General features: G+C 39.7%; 1 protein-coding gene across 3 annotated transcripts in view; it reads left to right on the top strand.

The window, feature by feature from the left end:
• Adamts6 (ADAM metallopeptidase with thrombospondin type 1 motif 6) overlaps positions 1-21,564 on the top strand; it is a 217,360-nt gene that overhangs the window by 177,326 nt on the left and 18,470 nt on the right. For all 3 annotated transcript variants that reach the window (XR_007214095.1, XM_048368168.1, XM_048368166.1), the window contains 3 exons: positions 1,548-1,752; positions 14,218-14,394; positions 17,089-17,245. Coding sequence is in view for 2 of the 3 variants with exons in the window: in XM_048368168.1 (XP_048224125.1) it covers positions 1,548-1,752; positions 14,218-14,394; positions 17,089-17,245 (539 nt within the window). In the remaining variant the exon portion in view is untranslated. The remainder of the gene's footprint in view (positions 1-1,547; positions 1,753-14,217; positions 14,395-17,088; positions 17,246-21,564) is intronic.

The following is a 21,564-nucleotide window of genomic DNA, read 5'->3' as shown; positions in this document are numbered from 1 at the left end:
TGCAGATACGAATGTCCAAATTGTTACCATCTGATGGTAATGAAGGCACTTTGTGAGGATGATGACAGTTTGATCATTAAATTTTAGGAAGAGCTCAGGAAGAACTAGCTTTGGGACTGTTTAGGCTGTAAAGATTCAGTAGTTGAGATTGCCAAAGGTAATTTCAGGTTCAGGTTTTTACTACTGCATCTAAAAAGGAGAAGGTAAAAGATAGAAAAATAGAAAGAATGACATCAAAGGACCAAACATGTATAAGAGATGAGGCAGTCGGGACATTTTAACCTAGGATGGAAAATAGACCAACTAAGATAATCAAAAGCAGTGGTGAAATTGCAGAATGTTGTAAATAAGCAGGGTATGTTTTAACCGTTCAGAGACATGCTAAGAGGCAGCCTGATGAATCATAAAGATGCATCAGACACTGAATGTGATTCCTGAAATGAAAGTCAGAAAGGAAATTGAGGGAATGATTAATACTACTTTTCTTTTCCTGTATTCCAAGTTGGAGGGAGAGATGGTTCTCATGAAAAGAAAGGACAAATAATTAAAGGGCAGAGGCGGCCTTGACCTTATGCCCTGAGGAACGGCAGCACCTTCTGAATCCCGGTGGCTACCCTCAGCCTGCACCTGTGTTTAATTTGAAGCGCTCCGTCCCTCTTCCATTATGAGACCTAATGAGATCATGGCTGGAAGTGGTATGACTGAGCTTTTTGTGGCTGAGTTAGACACATTTCTGTTTTATCCCCTAATCTTGGTGATGAAATCACTGTTGCAAATTGAATCACAGTTTCACTATAGCTGGCATGCAAGTCATTATTCTCAGTACACATTTTTCTCCTGACCAAAAATGGTACTAACCACTTGGGATTGTGTTCATCTGTGGAAAACAGAAAGGAAAATAAAATGAAAAGCATCTTGAATCTCCTTTGGAAAATATCAGGAAAAAAAATATGATAGTATTTAAATGTTTAAAACTCAAGAGTAAATTAGCATTCCAAAACAGAATTTTAGTTTGAAAAAACTTAGACTTTGACAAATGTCTTAAGTTTGAAAAATTGCTTTACAAAGGCCATTATGGCTTAGTCAGCTAAATTTAGGATACCAGACTCAATAGGATAGTACTCCCAGGCTCAAGTTAGGACACCACTCCTCTGTCTTCAGTTGAGATTTTCCTTTCCTTATTTCACACTGCACCATGGAGCTTAGGGCCAGCGAAACGGTGAGGAATTTGGCCTTACAATTTTTGTGCTCTTTTCTCTGATACCCAAGAGCATGAGCATGTTCATTGATGACAGTAGTGCATTGCCTAGAGGAAAATGGGTTCTACCTGCTCCAAAGCCCAAATGCTACCCTCCAGGAGGCAAGTAAATAGCAATCAATAGTCTCCTGTATGACTCCTTCGTTTGCATTGTTACATCAGCCAACATGGAACTGTCAGCTTTTCTGGGTAAAGGATGTAGTCCCTTCTCAGAAGCACGTTCACTTGACTGAGAACTCTGGATGCACTGATGAGTCGCTTATCTGTGTTCCTCCGCTTCCTGCTCCAGGTGGTTCATTGGGGATTGGTTGGAGTGCAGCAAGACCTGTGATGGGGGCATGCGCACACGGGCAGTGCTCTGCATCCGGAAGATCGGGCCTTCGGAGGAGGAGACGCTGGACTACAGTGGTTGTTTGACCCACCGACCTATGGAAAAAGAGTCCTGCAACAACCAGTCATGTCCACCTCAGTGGGTGGCTTTGGACTGGTCTGAAGTAAGAGAATGACAAGGCTGTATGTTTTCAGATGTCTTAACTAGCAATGCCAAATGCATTTAGTATTAGGGACAACCCTAGCACGTGGACATCTAGAACCTAGCAAGTAAGAACAGCCTCACAATGAGTTTGGCCATGTTATACTTTACTGCTGCTTTCCAGGAAGTAAAGGGTTTTGGAGGCAGGGAAATCACTGAGAAAGCAGAAGTTGAAAGTGAATTTGAAATAACTCTGTGGTGGCTACTTACATGAATTTTTTTCCTTCTTATTGTTATCCAGCTTCATAAGCTCAGAATTAGTGAGAATTAGTTCAAAGCAGATGAACAAAAAGAAAATCAGGAGCTTTTCTTATCCGGACACTTCCTGGGGATCTAGAATGATCTTTGCTAGTGTTCTATTTGGAAGACATATTTTTATAGTTTTTAAAAATCTTTTTTTTTTTTTTTTCGGTGGTGGGGCTTGAACTCTGGGCCTGGGTCCTGCCCCTGAGCTCTTCAGCTGAGGGCTAGCACTCAACCACTTGAGCCATAGCACCACTTCCAGTTTTCTGGTGGTTCATTTAGATAGGAGTCTCATAGACTTCTCTCCCCAGGCTGGCTTTGAACCACAATCCTCAGATCTCAGCACCCTGAATAGTAGGATTACAGGCGTGAGCCACCAGCACCGGCTTAAAAATCTTCTTTAATATGAATAGGCTAATGACTTTATTTTTAGATATAAATTTTATTTATACCTTATGACTTGTGGCATATTGTGTCTGTATAGTTCAACTGTTTCTCTTTGCAAATGGGGAAGAAACATGGGCTTTACGATTATAACACCAAAATAGCAAAGTCAGAATTCATCTCTATCTGGCTAAAATTCTTGGGGGCATACTTATGTACAAAGTAATATAATCTACATGCAGTCAGGAAAATAAAGTAAGAGGTGATTAGTTTGCACTACACACTCTCTCTCTCTCTCTCTCTCTCTCTCTCTCTCTCTCTCTCTCTCTATATATATATATATATATATATATATATATATATATATATCACTTTCCACATTCACAAAGAAGAGCTGCAGGATTCTCAAGAGAAGGATTTCCAAAGAATCCTTCCATAAGGCTAATGTTAGACAAAATGAGTACCCAGCTAGATCTAAGTCTTTCAAGCCAGAAAACCAGGATGCTGCTTTAGACTCTGTTATGGTACTTCCTTTGGGTATTGCTAGTAGATCTTCCAAGTGTGTCAAAAACCAACCACCCAATGAATGAAGAAGAAAATGATTATAGTTTAGAAACCTATTCCCCCCTGTGACTCTTACTGCTTGAGAGGCCTTGCTGTCCTGGAGGTACCAGGGTAGAGGGAGGACTCTAAGATGGCACATGGAAGTGAAGGTCTGACCAGTTTGTGGTGAGCCATGGAACCTTCAGCAGCAACTGGGAATGTTTTCCCAAGTTTCCTGGTTTATCCTCCAACTTTAGTAATTACATTCTGCCTACCTACTTTTTTTATTTGTAGCTTCAATCAATTATAGAGACATGGGGATTAGCCAGTTCATGGTTATAGAAAACCACTTTGCTTAACAGGGTTACATCAAGTTCCAAATGCATTTTAAAGATGAAATCTATGATTGTTTAAAACTATAGATGTTCTGCAGGGTACTATACATATTCATGGATAGGAGCCTTATATAAATGCATAAAATTGATATGTAATGATAAATTTGTTAGGAGAAATCATAATGGGGGAATCTTCTGATTAGACAAAATTGTTTAAAGGTTTCAGGTCAAGGAAGGACAGGCACTCTGGAGAATAGAAAAAAACAATGTAGGCTTGGGAAAATAATACATATTCATGAAACAACTACAGAACATGATAGTGTCTGTTGAAAGTGGATTGTGACATATAAATGCATAACTACTGTAAAAATTCAGAGCAAATCTGAAGTTCTTTTGCTTGCCAGTCCTGGCATTTGAACTGAGGGATTCATGCTTGTGTAGTTGGCACTCTACCCCTCCAGATCTTCTGTTATTTTGGAGATGGAATCTCTTGAATTTTTCTGCCTGGATTGGCCTTGAAGTGCAATACTCTGGATCTCAGCCTCCTGAATTATAGGCACGAGCTACTGATGGCCAGCTCGGAACTCTCTTTAGTTGAGGCAGATTTAGCTGAATGTAAGAGGTAATAGAATTTAGATAGACTAGGGAAGCTGGAGATGGTTTATCTGATGAGAAAAGTAGCAGAACAGAAAAACAGTGATTGTAAGATGAAAGTAGATTGGGGAGAAGTGCTGGGTTAAAGAATAAATAGAAATGGAAAAGAAGATTGAATTAAGTAATGACAGGTAATAGGAAGGCTTGAATACACAAGTCTAAATGAAATCATCTTTGCAAACCATCCTTCCTCTGCAGAAACTAGAAGAATTTTTTTTCTAGCCACACAGAAAGACAGAAGTTTATCACATATAGACTTGCTTCATGTTTATTGCCTGATCTATGCTTTTCTGTGCCAATGGTATCTTGTTTTGTTTTTTGATGCTGTTCCTGGGGCTTGAACTCAGGGCTTGGGTTCTGTCCCTGAGCTTTTGTGATCAAAGCTAGAACTCTACCACTTAAGCTACTTCTGGCCCCCTTTTTTTGTGGTTAATGGGAGATGAAAGTCTCACAGACTTTCCTGCCTGGGCTGGTATTTTGAACTATGATCTCCAGATCTTAGCTCCTGAGCAGCTAGGATTATAGATGTTAGCCACTGGTGTCCGGTGGGTGCTATTGACTTTTGTTTTAAAATAAAACAACCAAATGTAATCACCTTGCAGAGGAAACCTTTAAGCTGGGTATGGTGGCCAATAACTGTAATCCCAGCTACTAGGAAGGAGGGGGCAGGAGTATTTTGAGTTTGAAGCCCAGCCCAGGCAAAAAGAGTTGCAAGGTCCTGTGTCAGAAACAAAACAAAATGTAACTAACAAGGCTGGAGCTGTGATTCAAATGGTAAAGTGATTGCCTGGCATGCACATGGCACTAGGCTTAATCCTCAGCATTTGTGTGTGTGTATGTGGAGAAAGAGAGGAGTGTAGAAGAGGAGGAGGAGGAAGAGGGGCGGAGGAGAAAAACCTTAAAAGTTACTATTTGAAATGGAAGCATATCAATAAGACACATATGGGTTGCTTCTAAATTCAGTTTCAAATAGATCTTTCTTACCTGTTCTTAAGTTTCACAATCGTATCTATCTATTCTTTTATGTAGATTGTGCAAATGGATCTAAGATACTTTTAAGCACCAGTGAAGGTTCTTAAAGAAATATGTCTGTGCGCGTATACACACGTATATGTGTATGGATATGCATGCAGAGAGCCTTTTTAATCACATTTCTGCTATCTTCTTTAAGATAGCTGAGCCAAAACCTTAGAAAGAAAGAATGCTGGGAAGTGGCATACCCATGTTGGAAGTATCACCTTCAGTAAGGTGTTGGTAGCTGCTGTTGTCTCTCCACAGATGACTTAGAAAATTCAGGTAAAGTAGTGCTGTCATTCTTTGTTCAAGCTGAGAGGATTTCTGTCCCATAGTCTCTCCTGTTTATGTTGGAAATGGTGGGTTGTGTTCTCAGGCTTCTATACCTTTATCAGGCAGCCCATCCCTTCCCTAAATGGGTAAAAAGTAAATAAATAGCATCAAATGAGACAGATGTCCAAGTAGCTAAGGGAGAGCAAGACACCCATGTTTCCCTTCTGTTCTTCTCAGTCGAAGAGCAGGCAATGTTCAATCTCCTTATGATTAACTTTTTGTAACTATTTTACAAGATTTTCTTTTGACACACCCATGAAAACTTCGCTTTCTGCTCCTTTTCCTTCCCGGCAATGATCTGGGTGAGCTCTGCTAACAGAAGGGCGAGGTTCAGCTGATGAAAATACACTGCAGTAAGAGGAACTTACCTTTGACCCTTTCTACTTCTTTGTCATCCGTTCTACTATAGTATAAAATTTCCATTGTTGGAAAGCCAGCATCTATTTTCCCCAACAGTGAAAACCCACCCAGTGCTTATAACAAAAGAAAAAAGAGCCAATTTGCTGTGGTGGGAAATGGCTCATTGGCAGCTTTTTATGGAACTTACGAACGTATGGCTTTCCCGTTTCCTATCATCTATTCTCAGTCTCAGGATAACCCATATTATGTTGGACTTTAAATATTTTATTTTTCTGCCCTCACTTGGCAAGTAGCTCTTGAAAGTGCTGCTACATGTTATGGATGGGTTCCAAGAGTCCTAACCCAGAACGGTTGACTTCCCAGAGTACCTCTGGCCCTCGGCCTGTTTCGTGTACTTTTCTTACACAAGTGGATAAGGAATAAGCAGCATCCTCCGCTGACTCGGTGGGATTTTTAGGTAGCCTTATTGAAGGAGGACAAGGGGGGAGGAGTGTACCTACAAGGCTTGCATCTTGTTTGAGAAGACAATGGTGCTACCACTCTCCGTGCCCCTAGGTTCCACTCTGGTTTTCTATGATTAGTTAAGCATAGTTTTGCAGTGAGAACTTACTCTAATCTCAAAATATTAGTATTTTTATTTGTGCACACGTGTGTGTGTGAGAGAGAGACAGAGAAGCTTACTACGTCCATCCTGCCCTTGAACTCACCCGCCTCCTGCCTCAGCCTAGATGTTGGGATTACAGACATTGAGTCAGGATGCCTTGCCCAATGTTTCTTTTATAAGTGGAGGCCAAATTACTTTCCCTGGTGTGGTTTTAAGTACTTTTTTCTACAAAATATGTTTTTGCTTTATAATCGTAAAAGTGCCTCATAAAAACCACCTCTTATACCCAACCTCCTATATAGGTGGTCTAATCTGATTTAAAATAATGGTGAGATCTGAAAATTATGAATGCAAGAGGGTAGAACAATTATTCACCTACAACAGAGAAAAATAGAAATAATTTTATTAGAGAGCAGACTTTCTACTGAAATAATGTCTTCTACTATACTACTTTCTGGTTTATTATATGGAAGAATGATGGATTTTTATATTTGTAACTATATTCTTTAGCCTAAAAATAAAGTTTTATTGCTGAACTATTTAAATTTCTTGCAATGACTAGAGGATTTATAGCATATTCAAAAACCATGCAGAAACATCTTTTATGTGGCATGGACCAGTCTTACTCCAGGGAAGTGCTCTGAAGCATTCTTATTTAAGTGAGTTCCTATTAACCATACATATAACTAACCATAGCTATACCTTCCTCTTCTGGAATTGCTCCTTTTTGTTAGATTGCTTAATAAAACAGATTGTAAGATGGGAAACACATTTGTCAGCATCCAGAAGAGAGGCAATTGTGAAATTCAATTAATGGAAGCAGAGGGCTTCTGAAGCAAAAGAAACAAACTAAAAAGCACACCAAACAAACAAACAAAGACTGTTCCTGCCTGAATATCTCTGATGTAGGGTGAGAAGGATTTGCAGGATAGCACTCTGCTTGGAATGAGTCCCTTCAACGTGGCTTCCCTGTGCCGTTTATTGTTTTTAGAACCTTAGGCATTTACTATTATGATCACCCTTAAGAAATATGTTTGCTGCAGTATGGAGATTCCTCAGAAGGCTCAATATAGAACTCCCCTATGACCCAGCAGCCCCACTGTTGGGTATCTATCCAAAAGCCCACAAACAAAATCACAGTAATGCCACCAGCACAACAATGTTCATCGCAGCACAATTTGTCATAGCTAGAATCTGGAACCAACCCAGATGCCCCTCCATAGATGAATGGATCAGGAAAATGTGGTACATTTACACAATGGAATTTTATGCCTCTATCAGAAAGAATGACATTGTTCCATTTGTAAGGAAATGGAAGGACTTGGAAAACGTTATACTAAGTGAAGTGACCCAGACCCAAAGAAACATGGACTCTATGGCCTCCCTTATTGGGAATAATTAGTACAGGTTTAGGCAAGCCATAGCAGAGCATCACAAGGCCCAATAGCTATACCCTTAGAAACACATAAGATGATGCTAATTGAAATGAACTCCATGTTATGGAAACAAGTGATATATCACAGTTGTAACCACTTTCAACGTCCTATGTGTATGTGTAGTTTCTATTATAGATAATGTTTTGTATCACCTTCCTATGTTTGTACCTACACTATCTCTGTAATCTTATCTGAGTATATTGGAAACCGTGTTTACTGGTATTGGAAGTAGGAAATTCAAAGGGAATACCAAATTCGAGAGACACAGGGTAAAAAAAGAGAAATAACTACAAAAGCAATACTTGCAAAACTGTTTGGTGTAAGTGAACTGAACACCAGGGGGGAGGAGGGAAAGGGGGGGAGGGAGGGGGGCATGAGGGACAAGGCAACAAACAGTACAAGAAATGTATCCAATGCCCAACGTATGATACTGTAACCTCTCTGTACGTCAGTTTGATAATAAAAATTTGAGGAAAAAAAAAAAAGAAATATGTTTGCTGAGACCAGAGTTGAGAGACTTGCTGTGCATATGTAGTATTTTTAGCTAGCTCTGTAGAGCTTGGGCATGGTGTATTTACTAAATAAAAATGTGGTAGGAATGTACAATAGGAACCCTTATATACTGGGGCTCCATTGGATACCTGATTCCATGATTCATGCAGAAGCCTATATATCCATATTTTATCCTAAACATACTATCATGAAGACAAAACTTGATCTATTAGGCACCAGAGTAGGTTAGCAATAACTAACAAAACTGGGGATTTTAAAACACAAATAAGAGAGATGTGAGTGTCACCTCTGTGGTGGGCCATAGACCACAGGCTCCAAGTAGACCTGATGTAGACACTTGTTCTACCTTTCTGGAATATAGGCTCCAGAAGGTATAACACATAGGTTCCAGAAAGTATAACACATAGGTTATAATTATTAGAAGGGATCATGCAGGTACTAAAGAAAGTGAGAGTCTACAGGATTCAACCAGGCTGTCAGCACTCGATGAGCAGAGAGAGGTGTTGTAATTCTGGTTTGGTTGATTGGTTGGGTGGTTGGTTTGGTTTTGGAGATGGGATGGGATCTATTGTTACCTTTGGCATCAGAGACGAGAATTTTTGAGGGCAGTTTTTCATTTAGCTTCCATTCTCAGCATGAAATCATAGCCTGTAGGAAAATGGGATGGAGACATAGCTTAGCAGGACAATGACTGGAACTTTAAAAAAAAATGAGGCCTTTTTACAATTTGTAGTTTGAAGGGAACCCCATGGTGACTTTTTCCAAATACTATTTCTGTTCTTGTTTTTGAGAGCACATGCCTTCTACAGCATACACCTGGCCTCTTTATCTGCCCTACGTTCTGCTAACGTAGTATCTATTATTCTCTATGTGTATGATCTCGTTTGCTCTTTTATGAATATAGGTTACACTGGGTGTCTTGTGCCAGAAGTGCCTAGTTTCATCACAGTGGAAGACAAAGGATAGTTTCCTTTCTCCTCAACTTCTACGACTCTGTGAGAAATGTAACAGCAACTTCATGGGCAGATGCAGCCCCCTCAGCGTATTTATATTTTTCAGCCCAGACCTATTCTTGAATCTGTGTCACCATCCCATACGGTAACAAATGGCTTCCTGTCATTCATTTCAGAGGATGTCTTGCTGAAGTCCTCTTATGACTCCATACTGTTGTGGCCATTTAGAAAGATGTATCCTGTCTTTCATCCATAAATCTAATGTCTTTTCTACCCTAACTAAGCACTGAACACAGTGTGACCATAATTCTTGTTACTTGAAGTCAATAGCAAAACGTACATTTCCTTTTGCTGCACAGATAGAATACAGGTTCTTAGTATATGGCATATAATTTCATTTTTCTTAGGTTGGACGTTTTTACCTTTTCAATGAAATGAAGCATTTTATAGCTTTTCTTTGACAGAGTCACATGCTCAGCGTCACCAACCTTGCCCTTGGAGGGCCATTACTAAATAAAATAAAGGTTGCTTGAACACAAATGCAGCATTATGGCAAGTCGCTCTGATAGCCAAGATGGCTGCTAAGGCGGGAGGGTGGGGGGTGGGAAGAGGCGGGGGGGGGGGGGGGGGAGGGGGGGTGTCCCGAACATATCGTGGCCTGGCTGGACAAAGATGATTCGTGTTCCAGGCAGGACTGCAGGAGATTTCAACACACTGCTCAGAATGGTGTGCAATTTAAAACATGAATTACCTATTTTTGAAATTTTCCATTCAGTATTTCCAGACCACAAAAGTGTGGAAAGCAAAACCACAGGGGGAAAAAAAATGGAGAACTACTGTAGATTTGAGCCATTCCCTCCTTGGAGCTCTTCTTTGGTGGATTGGGGGGTATAATTTTTCCCAAACAATGTCTTGCCTGGATTTTGGAAGGTGTCATTAATTAGTTTTGCATGTAACTGTACAGTACCCCTCAGAGGGCTGCTGTCTTTGACACTTGTGTTGCCAAGCTTTCTTCTGACAGGAAGTTGCCATCTGGACTTGTCTGTATTCCCCAGCTTCAGTTTCCTCACCTGGAAACAAGTGTGATAACAATGCTATACATAGGGTTTCTGTGAGGGTGAATTAGATTGCTACATATAAAGATTTAAACACTGCCTGATACGTAAGATATAGTGGTAAAACTCATTATTATTATTATTATTATTATCGTTCTCATCATCAGTCTTACTTGTTTTGTTTGGGTTTGGTTTCCTTGTGGCTCCTCAGACACATCTGGATGAATTGTCTGTCTGCATTGTCTGCGTCCCTTAATTGTAAGCAGAACTTGGCATATGCTCTTAGTATAGACTGCTTGAGATGATTACATTCTTAAAATAATAGCAGAAACTCCTTGCTACTGGAAAAAAAACATACTTGAATAAGCAAAATGCATGTCTCAGCCTTTACTATACATACAGATAATTTCAAAATGTGAAAAGGGGCAAGGGGCACTAGAAGTGCTTTATTTTTTCATTCTTTGCTTCCAAATTAGATGCTAATTATAACCTCAAAATCAAGACCTAGTTCCTATATAACCTATGCACTCCCTGCCTATTTTCTGAAAATATGAAGGGATCTTCTATCCTTTATAAGAATTAGCTAATTCATATTTATTATGTATTCTTATAAATTATTTTTGTGAGTATGAAGAGCAGTCTGGAATACCATACTAACAGAGGAATGGATAATAGGTAGGCCCAAAAGAATGAATCAGAAGGTTAGGACTTTGTTCTAGCTCTGTTATTTGTCGTTAACTCAGTTTACTCATTAACTCAGTTGTCTTTTTCTCATTTATAATAATTCTCAAACATCATTTGATAATGTATTTGGGCAAATTTTGTATGCTGTGAAGCCTTAATGGAATGTAAAGAAGTAGATTCCTTCGTGTTACCATTACCTGGGGTGGCAGAAATCACCACCTGCTTTGCTGGGATAATGGAAGAGATTGGCTTGGAAATTAAAAGGCAAAGTGAGGCAAAATCAAGAGATTTGGATAAAGACTTTATTCTAGAGAAATGATTACATAGTTGAAGTATAAAGTGGCTGGGTTACAGTGGGGATTAAATTTAGCCATATAAGCATACCTTATATCCAGGAAATAGAATTATTAGTATTAAAAGTATTAGAAAGCAAAACCATTTGGTGTAAACCAACTGAACAACGTATGGGGGGAAAGGAAAAGGGGGAGGGGGAAGGGGGAATGAGGGAGGCGGTAACAAACAGTACAAGAAATGTACCCAAGGCCTAACATATGAAACTATAACCTCTCTGTACATCACTTTGACAATAAATAAGGAAAAAATTTATTAGAAATATTTAGTATCTAGTCAAGTACTCATGACTCATATGTACACACACTTAGTATTAACAATTTTCTACCAATCACTTAGGTGTTTCTTTTTTGTTTTAAAAGTATAATAATAATGGCCATCTCACACAAGTTTTAGCATAATACTTACCATATACGGTTTCTTCAACAGTAGCTCCTAGTGAGCCAAACTCCAGTGGCTCATCCTTGTCTAGCAACTCAGGAGGCTAAGATCTGAGGATCACAGTTCAAATCCAGCCCAGGCAGGAAAGTCTGGAAGTCAGACTGTAGTTCAAGTGACAAAGCACTAGCTTTGAGCCACTCTCAGAGACAGTGCCTAGACCCCTAGTTCAAGCCCAAGGATTGACACACATACACAAAAGCTAGTAGTATAGTGTGGGGGCAGGGGGCTTGAGCAGTCACTATAGTTTCAGCAGCAGCAGCAGCAGCAGCAGCGACACTGTTAGCTTGTGCCAGGCATTGGGATGGCACTAGAGACTACTACAAATATTTAGCATGGCAGAGATATAGAGAAATTAATCTGAAGAGGTTAAGTAGAACCTTGCTCTCATGATATAATATGCACATTCAAAGAGTTTAAAATTTACCTTCAAAGCAATAGTAAGCCATTAACGATTTTTTTTTGAAGCTAAAAGGCAATATTATCAGCCTCGTGCTTTACAAAGTTTCCTCTGATGTTCAGAAAGTGGCTGGGAGTGAAGCAAGAGCTGAAAAACAGGAGCACTATTAGGAAGTAGTTGCAAAATTTCATGTGGGAAATGGTTGTCTGAAATAAGTTTAGTGGCAGTGGAGACAGAGAGACATCAATAGATGTGCAAGAGAATCAGAAGACTGACTAGTAATACCGAGAGACTGGTTATGTGGGTAGAGGGAGGTGGCAGCAGAATTAAAGGCTATTATTGTACTGTGAAAAGGAATTTTCCTCTTGATCTAAACTTCCCAATTTTTGCTTCTTCTAGATCTGTCTTGGAAAAAAAACTGTATCATCATCCTTCAAAATTAGTTTTAATGAAACTTTCTAGGCTAGAGGAAAGACATTCTGTTACAACATTCATGATGATAAGGAAATTGTATAGAATCCTTGATTTGTACCTGGAAAAAATCAATATTGTTCTCCCTTTCTATTACAAGGATGACCCTTACTACCACTATGATTTAAAGATGTGTGCAGGGGCCGGGGATACAGCTCAGTGACAGAGCATTGTGTGGGCAAGGTCCTGGTTTGAATTCCTAGCACTGTAATAAATAATGTATACAATGTTCATGAAAATATCATCATTCAGTAAGTAAATCAAAACATCACCTCTTGGGATACAGAATAACATCTATTTATTAGGTGCCTATTCAAAACCAGGATGTGGGGATCAAATGAAAAGCAGGACCAGAAGCAGAGTGATTTTCAGGTTATAGTGTGGTAGAGATGAGAAAGATATGTAAAAAAAGTACTTAGGAAACAAACTTGTGATTAGGCACACAAGAATTTACATGTTCTGCATGCACCTTTATGGTGTGTAACATCAGTGTATGGTCACACATGGATGTCCTAAACAAGACTGTGAGCTCATTGAGGTTAGAAACCATCTAACTTCCTTTTGTGTCCCCAGTTTTGTATACTTCCTGGATGAAAGGCATAGAAACAGTGAAGCCAAGTCCTCACTTGAGTAAGAGGAAGTACAGATTTTAAGGAAGGGTCTAGACATTTTGGCAAGCTGGAGAATTTCAGTCCTTCAATCAGCCACCCCATTAGAGAGGTGACTTAGAAACATGTAGAGATGAGCTTGATGATAACAATCATGGCATGCCAAGAAGCATCTATTCCCCAGTTTGAAAAGTTGACAGATCCCATTCAAAAGAACAGTCAAGTTCATTAGGTTTGTTGTTGGTGGACAAAGGAAAGTAGAGCTGTCTTCCTCCCTCCCTCCCTCCCTCCCTTCCTCCCTCCCTTCCTCCCTCCCTCCTTCCCTCCCTCCCACCCTCCTTCTCTCCCTTCCTCCCTTCCTTCTTTGTGCAATACCTATATATTCTTAGATACCACACTATAAGAATAGTTGCTTCACAAAGACAAATTCTTGAGATCTACTAATAACAATAACAAAAAAAATCCTTTAAGAAAATTATACCAGCAAGTAGGAAAGCAAGAATTCCACATTCCAAAAATGAGGAGCATCTTAGTACAGCTGAAGCCAAGAATAGGGAGGAATAAGCCTATATCCAGTAAAAGAAGAAAAGAAATTATCCAAGAAAAGCAAATGCTGAGTTAGACCCTGTAATCCCAGCTACTCGGGAGGCTGAGAACCGAGGATCATGGGTCCCAGGCTAGACCAAGCAGGAAAACCTGTGAGATTCTCATCCCCAATAAACTTCCCTGAAAAAGCCAGACGTGGTGCTCTGGTTCAAGTGGTAGAGCACTAGCCTTGAACCAAAAGAAGCTCAGAAAAGTGTTGAGGACAAGTTCAAGGTCCAGGATTGAAAAAGGAAAAGAAGCAAACACTGACTTCAGCTCTTCAAGACTTTAAGGAAAAGATCAAAGAACTTGTTTTACAACTTTTGAGGAATTTCATACCTAAGAGATTTTGCCTAGAATTGAGTGTTGTTGACACATGTGCATTTCTTTACTTCTTGAAAGACTTCCCTGCAAGTGTTGCCCTTACCTTGTTGTGACTCCTTCATGTGTGTTTGATTTCCAGTGTACTCCGAAATGTGGTCCAGGATTCAAGCACCGGATCGTTCTGTGCAAGAGCAGTGACCTTGCCAAAACCTTCCCAGCGGCTCAATGTCCCGACGAAAGCAAACCTCCTGTTCGCATCCGCTGCAGCTTGGGCCGCTGCCCACCTCCTCGCTGGGTGACAGGAGACTGGGGCCAGGTAAGGTGCCTGGATCGAGGGGTCCTGTTGAACCCAGAAATGCAGACTTGAGGCTCTTGAGGTTTTGTCTGCGGAGCCGCCATGCTCACACGGAAATCTAAGCTTGAGCTGCAGAGAAGCCAGTCGTTGGCCCCCACCTGCATACTTCCCTCCCTTTCTTTTCTTTTCTTTCTTCTTGATTTGGAGATCAAGCCTCACTATTTAGCCCAGCTGGCCTTGAACATACATGCTTCCTGCCCCCCCACCCCACACCCCAATTTCACCTACACTTTCTCTCCTACCATTTTAAGTTAAAATTAAAATAGAGGTAGCCCCCCCCATCAGTACAGATTTGAAGAAGGACCAAAGCTTTAGATTCTAATTCAAGATCAACTTACTTAACACCAAATGTCTTCAATGTCACACATGCAAAAAGAAAATTAATTCCTTCTAACCTCACAGAGACATCTGGGCAGCTTTAGGTTCAAAATGTGTTTGACAGTCTTAGAAATATCATTAATACTTGCACTTCAAATGTTTTCTCTTTATTTGGTAGAGGCTATGAATTGGGCTTAGGTGTGTATTTTTTTATAGTAGACTCATTTTTATCTTATGTTCCAATTCCTAGTTTTCTTTCTCATGTACTGTTGTGTTAACTTGATATAAATTATCTAACATCCCATTAAAGCAGGTTGATTTTCATCACAAAAATGACAAACTTTGTAATGTAGATCCTTTATTAATTAGCTAGATTAATTGGCTAGGATGGTTCAAATTAGCCATTACATAGTATCTGTATATACACTGAAAGCATAGGTATTGGCCATTCCAGAGGACCATGTGGAGATAATCACAGGCAGGAGAAGAAGGTTCATAAGGAGGTTTATTAGTGGGGCCATAGATCCCACGGGAGAGGGAGCTACATGGCATCTGCACCTTATCCAGGTGGCAGCTTCTCTCTGGGGGTAAAGGGGAAGTAGGTAGGTCTTAGTAGTGAGTAGCAGTGGCTCATCAGGTATGGGTGGATCTGGGGGCTAGTGGGAGGAGCTGAGGACCTGAGGCTAGGGAAATGCTAACATACACTTTGTAGTGTCAAGTTTTTCACAATAAAGTTATATCTGTTCATTTACAATTTCATTAAAAATTGGCATATTTGAGGCACATAGGAAAATTAAGTACTGCTCTTCTAAACGTCAAATAAGGTATCTGTTAAATTATACTTAGAAACTAATAAAACAGCCAGGTATGGTGAACAAATCTGTAATCTCAATACTTGGGAGATAGAGGCAAAAGGATCATGAGTTCAAAGCAAGCTTGTGTTACACAGTAAGAACCTGTCTTAATGATGATGATTATGATAATAACTATAATACCATAGAAAGGAAATTTCTAGCCAGCCAATATCCTTTTACTGTGGTATTATAATTTGCCGATCACTAGTCATTTTCTATTTCCCAAGACTCAAACTATAACAGTATGATTTTGTTTACCTGCCATCACTTGTTTAAAAAAAAAAAAGGCATTTCAAAGCTGGGCTATAGCACATGAGCGTAACAATTACTTAGTGTGCATGAAGCCCTGGGTTTGATCCCCAGAAGTAGTTAACAAACTTTTGACCCAAATCCACTATTATTAGAGCATAGCAAAAATTCAACATTTTTGGAGTATAGCAGTACATATATACACTTGCTCTCTTTCCTTGGGAGAAAGCAAAATTTTTCAGTGCCCACAGAGGTAAGTAAACATATTTCTTCTGTGCCAAGCTCTAGGGAAGATTGTATCATCATGAAATAAAGCTTGCAATTCTGGAGAGATTCTTTTCATTTCCAAAATGCTCAATTGGAGTACACTTGATAAGAATAAATATTTCTCCATAGAAGAATCAGTTTCATACTACATTGTAATATCACACATTTTTGTGCATTTTAGGGTGCATTTACTTGTCATTCTGTACAAGAAGACATCCTTATTTTCTATATGAATACCTTTTCTCTGAGAGTTACTGCAAACAAATGCAATAAGGCTTCAATGTGTATACCTTGTAAACACACCCTCCCCTGTCTTTGTACTGGTAAGCGTTCTATCCTTTTGATCACAGATCTCAGAGGCTTTTGGGTGGCAGGTCCAGATCTAGTTCCATTTTTCTAGCTAGACAGCTGAGTAGTCCCAGCAACACTGAGCCACTCAGTAGCTACAATCCTGAAGTGACTGCATCCTTGAGTAGATACAAGGAAAGAGAAACACGCTAACTGGCTAATCCCTGATCACCTCTCAGGTGTGTGGCCTATGATCCCTTAGGAAAATGAAAATGCTTATGCAAGCTTTTAAAAAATGACCCGTTAGCAGGCTCCATGCCAATCACTGTTACTATAGTAGCAACAGTCTAATAGCCTGCTGGGTTATTTACCTAAATGCCTAAAATAAATAGGGACCAAAAGGGATCACCCAGTCTAGAATTTCTCAGTATTTTACTTCATCACCGGAATTTTCTCATTCCTCTCCCATTACATTTCATTAACATGGCATGCAATTGTTGGAGAAAGAGCTTAAGCAACTACCTGCTCTTATCTTCTGGAAACTCTGGCTTTCTAGGGCGATGAGTTTTAACATCAATTTTATAGTAGAATAAATGATCTCCCAAAGATGACCCTCCTTTACAGCTGTGTACTGAGAATTGTTGAAACCATAATTTTGTTTCTCTACCTTTGAATGCAGTGTTCTGCCCAGTGTGGCCTTGGACAGCAAATGCGTACGGTGCAGTGTCTCTCCTATACTGGCCAAGCATCTAGTGACTGTCCAGATACTGTGCGGCCTCCGTCCATGCAGCAGTGTGAAAGTAAATGTGACAGTACACCCATCTCCAGTACTGAAGGTAAGTCACCTGTGGATAGAGGTCTGTGGTCTCTCATGATGCCTCTGATGTTCCTAGAAACCCATGGTTAGCGTGTTGTTTGCATACAGAGTGGTGAAAGCTTTGTGTGTGCACTGGACTAATACCAGGAGACCTAAGTTTAACGCTGACTCTTGGAACTCTATAGCCTTACTAAGTCACTTAATTGCTCTAGAAGTAGCCTACCAATCTATGAAGTGAGAGATTAGAGTGGGAAGTTCCTGAGGTCATGGCCAAATTAGAATGTTTTTTAAGTAGAACTCTGTTATGTGAAGATGCTGTCTAGTGAGTCACTCTGAAAAGTAAAAACTTTCTGGACCGGGAATGTCTCTTAGTGGTAGAGTGCTTGCCTCACATGCATGAAGCCCACAGCACCACAGAAACAGAAATAGCCATAAGTGATGCTGTGGCTCAAGAGGTAGAGTGCTAGCCTCCAGCAAAAAGAAACCAGGGACAGTGCTCAGGCATGAGTCCACGCCCCAGGATTGGCAAAATAAATAAATAAATTAATTAATTAAAAATATTGAAAATCATAGCTTTCTTTCTTTCTTTCTTTCTTTCTTTCTTTCAGTTCTGGGGCTTGGACTCAGGGCCTGAGCACTGTCCCTGGCTTCTTTTTGCTCAAGGCTAGCACTCTACCACTTGAGCCATAGCGCCACTTCTGGCTTTTTCTATATATGTGGTGCTGAGGGATAGAACTCAGGGCTTCATGTATACTGAGGCAAGCACTCTTGCCACTAGGCCATATTCTCAGCCCAAGCTTTCTTTCTTGATGAGACAATAAATCTCAACCACTATGAAAATTCAATTCACAATTATTATGTGTAATGAAGGCATATATGTAAAAGTAGTTGTGGTATAAATGCTCAATTTCTCATTGTAGAAGGTGAAAACAATTGTGTGGCTCTTAATAAAGCAGGATGACAGTGCTCTAACATGTCTCTTTTTCTTAGATACTGGAAAATTCTTTTCATTACTGTCAGAATCAGCCAAAATCTTCAATTTTCTTATCCTTTACTTTAAGAAAAGTACTTTCATTCACCTAATCAATCATTCAAAAAGTGTGTTGAATTCTACTACACACAAAGCACTATGTCAGAAATAAGAATAAAAAGTCAGGTGCCATTCCTGTAATGGAGAGAGGGAGAATCTCAACCTGAGGTCAACCCAGGCAAAAAAGTTAGCAAAATCCATCTCAACAAACAAGCTGGGCATGGTGGTACTCATCTGTATCCCTCCAGCTATGTAAGAAGCCTCAGTAGGGAGACAGTGATCCAGGCAGCCCCAGGCAAAGTTCAAAGCTCTCCTCAAAAAATAGCTGAAGCAAGAAAAAGGAGTGGGAGTATAGTTTAAATGCACAATATCTGCCCGGCAAGCATGATGACTTCCAGTCCTTCTCACTCCGGACCCCCTTCCCCCCAAGCCCTTCCAAAGGAAATCGAAAGCTGTTAAGAATCTGGAGGCAAATATGGCGTAGTGAATGGGGTTCAGACTCCTTTTTCCATAAAGCAGAGGTGTGATCAAATCGTGCATATGAACAGATAGAAGATGACACATTTAAAGTAACTAAGAAACCTAACTGTGGGGCTCTGCTTGAAAATGAAGGTCAGAAGCTGAGTTCCTGTGGCTCACACCTAAATGCTCACTACTCAGGAGACTAAGATCTAGTTCAAAGCCAGTATGGACAGATTTGTGAGACTTATTTTCAATTAACCAGCAAAAACCAGAATTAGAGGCATGGTTCAAGTGCAAGCCATTAGCATAAAGCCAACCCAAAGAGCTCAAGGTCCTGAGGTTAAACCCTAGTGCTAATAAAACAAACAAACCAACAAAAAAAACTGCCATAAATATGTAAAAGCAAATATCTGGTTTGACAGAATACAGAGTCCTTGCCTCTTTGCGAAAGGTCCTGTTTTTATATATTGAGGTCATAATACAATACATTTGTTATACATTTTTATATTTTCAAAATAGTATAGCCCTGTATTACATTAATTGCAAATCAAAACTTTACTTTGTAAATTCTCTGACTACTTTTTTTTTGTCTTTATGAGACATTCTCGAAAAGGCTATCTTAAGAAGAGCTCAGTATCCATGATGGATAGAAGTAGCTTGCTTGGAAAAACTGTCTTCTAAATAATCTAAGTAAAGATATCTCCCTTCCAGGAAACTATGGCAAATAACTTTGACCCACTGTAAGTTATTAGCCAATCAGTTTCTTAGATTTGGGGAGACTGTTTTTCTTTCACAATGTCAAGATGTGAAAATTCAATGGGAGGGAAAATTGTAACTATCAGCTTCTTCTTCTAGACCCTTTGCATATTAGCTATCTTACTCATGTGACATACATAAATATATCGCTCTGTATGTGTATGTGTTCTTACTATGCTGACAACAATCTTTTGAGCGTTATTACTGCTAAAGATACCCAGGCCCAGAGAGGAAGGGTTGCTTGCACAAATGAACAAAGCTAGGATATCGTAGGGAAAGGATTTGAACTCAGATCTGGCAGAGCTAAACACATGTCAGTTTCCACTAGATGCACATATACTTTTTAGTTGTTGTTTTGTTTTGCTTTTTTGAGACAGATTCTCGAAATGTAGCCCAGGCTTGCCTTGAACTGGTGATCTCCCTTTCCAAGTGCTGGTATTCAGGTATGCACCACCACACCAGACATTTTGCAAAAAGGCTAGGTCTCTGTAATTTTGTCATACCCGGTGATCATTTTTCTTAAAACAAAGTCCTAAGGAAACTAGAACAATGGATATAATTTTGAAACATCTTTCAAGTTGGATAGGTCTAGCCCAAGTAAACAGATCTTTTTAGAAAAGGGTTATATCATTTTTTACTTTAAAAGTCAATTATTTGTCTACATACTATTATTAACTCATTCTTTAAAGTAGGATGCTTTGGGCTGGGAATATAGCTCAGTGATAGCTAACTTGTGCAAGGTCCTGAGTTCAGTTACCTAGCAGCAAAAAACAACAATAACAAGATGGATAGGTAGAATTCAAGATAGACAGGCAGATAGACAGGTAGGTAGATAGATAGATAGATAAATGAATCACAATAGTAGAATAAATGGAGGAATGATGAAATGGAGAGTTGTGACAGCTAAAGAGAAAAAGTAAGAGAAAGAGAAATAGGGTATCAAGAAGCCAAAATAGTGGTAGGGAAATAGGGAAAGGAAAAAGATATAATTTACTATATTGAACATCTGCTTTAGTTTTCTATTTCTGAAAGCCATCAGCAAAAGGCTAAAACGTAAGCATGATCTTGACAGCTTAACAGACTGCCACTGGTGAGGGTAACACACCAGTGCTGCTGAAGGTGAATTATAGTCGCACTGCGTACCACTGCATTTGAAACCCTACGAACAATTTCTAAAGTATGTATGGCAGCTGGGACGAGCCTATTCAAGCTCACATGAAACTCTATCCAACAAATGCCATTTTTTTGTGTTGTACATGCAGTTTCAAGTTTCCTTGTAGTTTATATGGTGAGTCTTTTCCACTTCTTGACAGCACAAGACACTGTGTCATCTAGTATTGATTGCTGTCAGGTCAGTGATTCACGGTGTGTTCTGAGCCCCAACCCAGGAAAGGTTTGGTCAGAGTACGTTGGTTTACTATACTAGCCTACCATGTCTGATGGTGGCTTTGATGGATCTCAGTCTCCTGCAACATAGATGCTCTTGGGATGGCCTTTGAGGCTCCAAAGGTCTCATGCCGAGATCACTGGAACAAAATAGCTACAGAATTTAGGTTTTAGTGTAGAATCTGAGGTATTAAAATCAGTGAGAAAAACAGTAAAGACCACTTGAATGCTGATTTCTAGGAGGTAGGGAAGGTCAGTTTTTAATTTTTTATTTACCACTTCAAAGAGCTCCTAATCAGGTTCACATTCCTGGCTGTCTGGAGTTGGGTTGGATTATATACATGGGGCTGAGTGTGGGTGGCATCCAGGGAATTGAACTGGGCAGAAACAAAGTGGGAAAGCAAAAAGAGAATGCAATCCTCCATGGTCCTGTGAAGTCAGAATAGAGGTTGGTAGCTGGTATCACCTTGCTTCAAGATAAAAGGAATTTGGTGTACTGCTCTTTTTTCCTTTATTTTTTAAATTTATTAAGTAAATTATTGTTAAAGTGATGTACAGAAGGGTTACAGTTTCATAATAAGGCAGTGAGTACATTTCTTATCAACCTTGTTACCTCCTCCCTCATTTTTCTCCCACCTTCCCTGCTCCCCAATTTCTTCCCCCGACCCCAGTTGTACAGTTGATTTACAGCATATTGTCTTATA

This window comes from Perognathus longimembris, chromosome 19 (assembly GCF_023159225.1).
Source record: "Perognathus longimembris pacificus isolate PPM17 chromosome 19, ASM2315922v1, whole genome shotgun sequence".
NCBI lineage: Eukaryota > Metazoa > Chordata > Mammalia > Rodentia > Heteromyidae > Perognathus > Perognathus longimembris.
The sequence above is the reverse complement of the archived record's forward strand: the minus strand, read 5'-3'. Positions and strand labels throughout refer to the sequence as shown.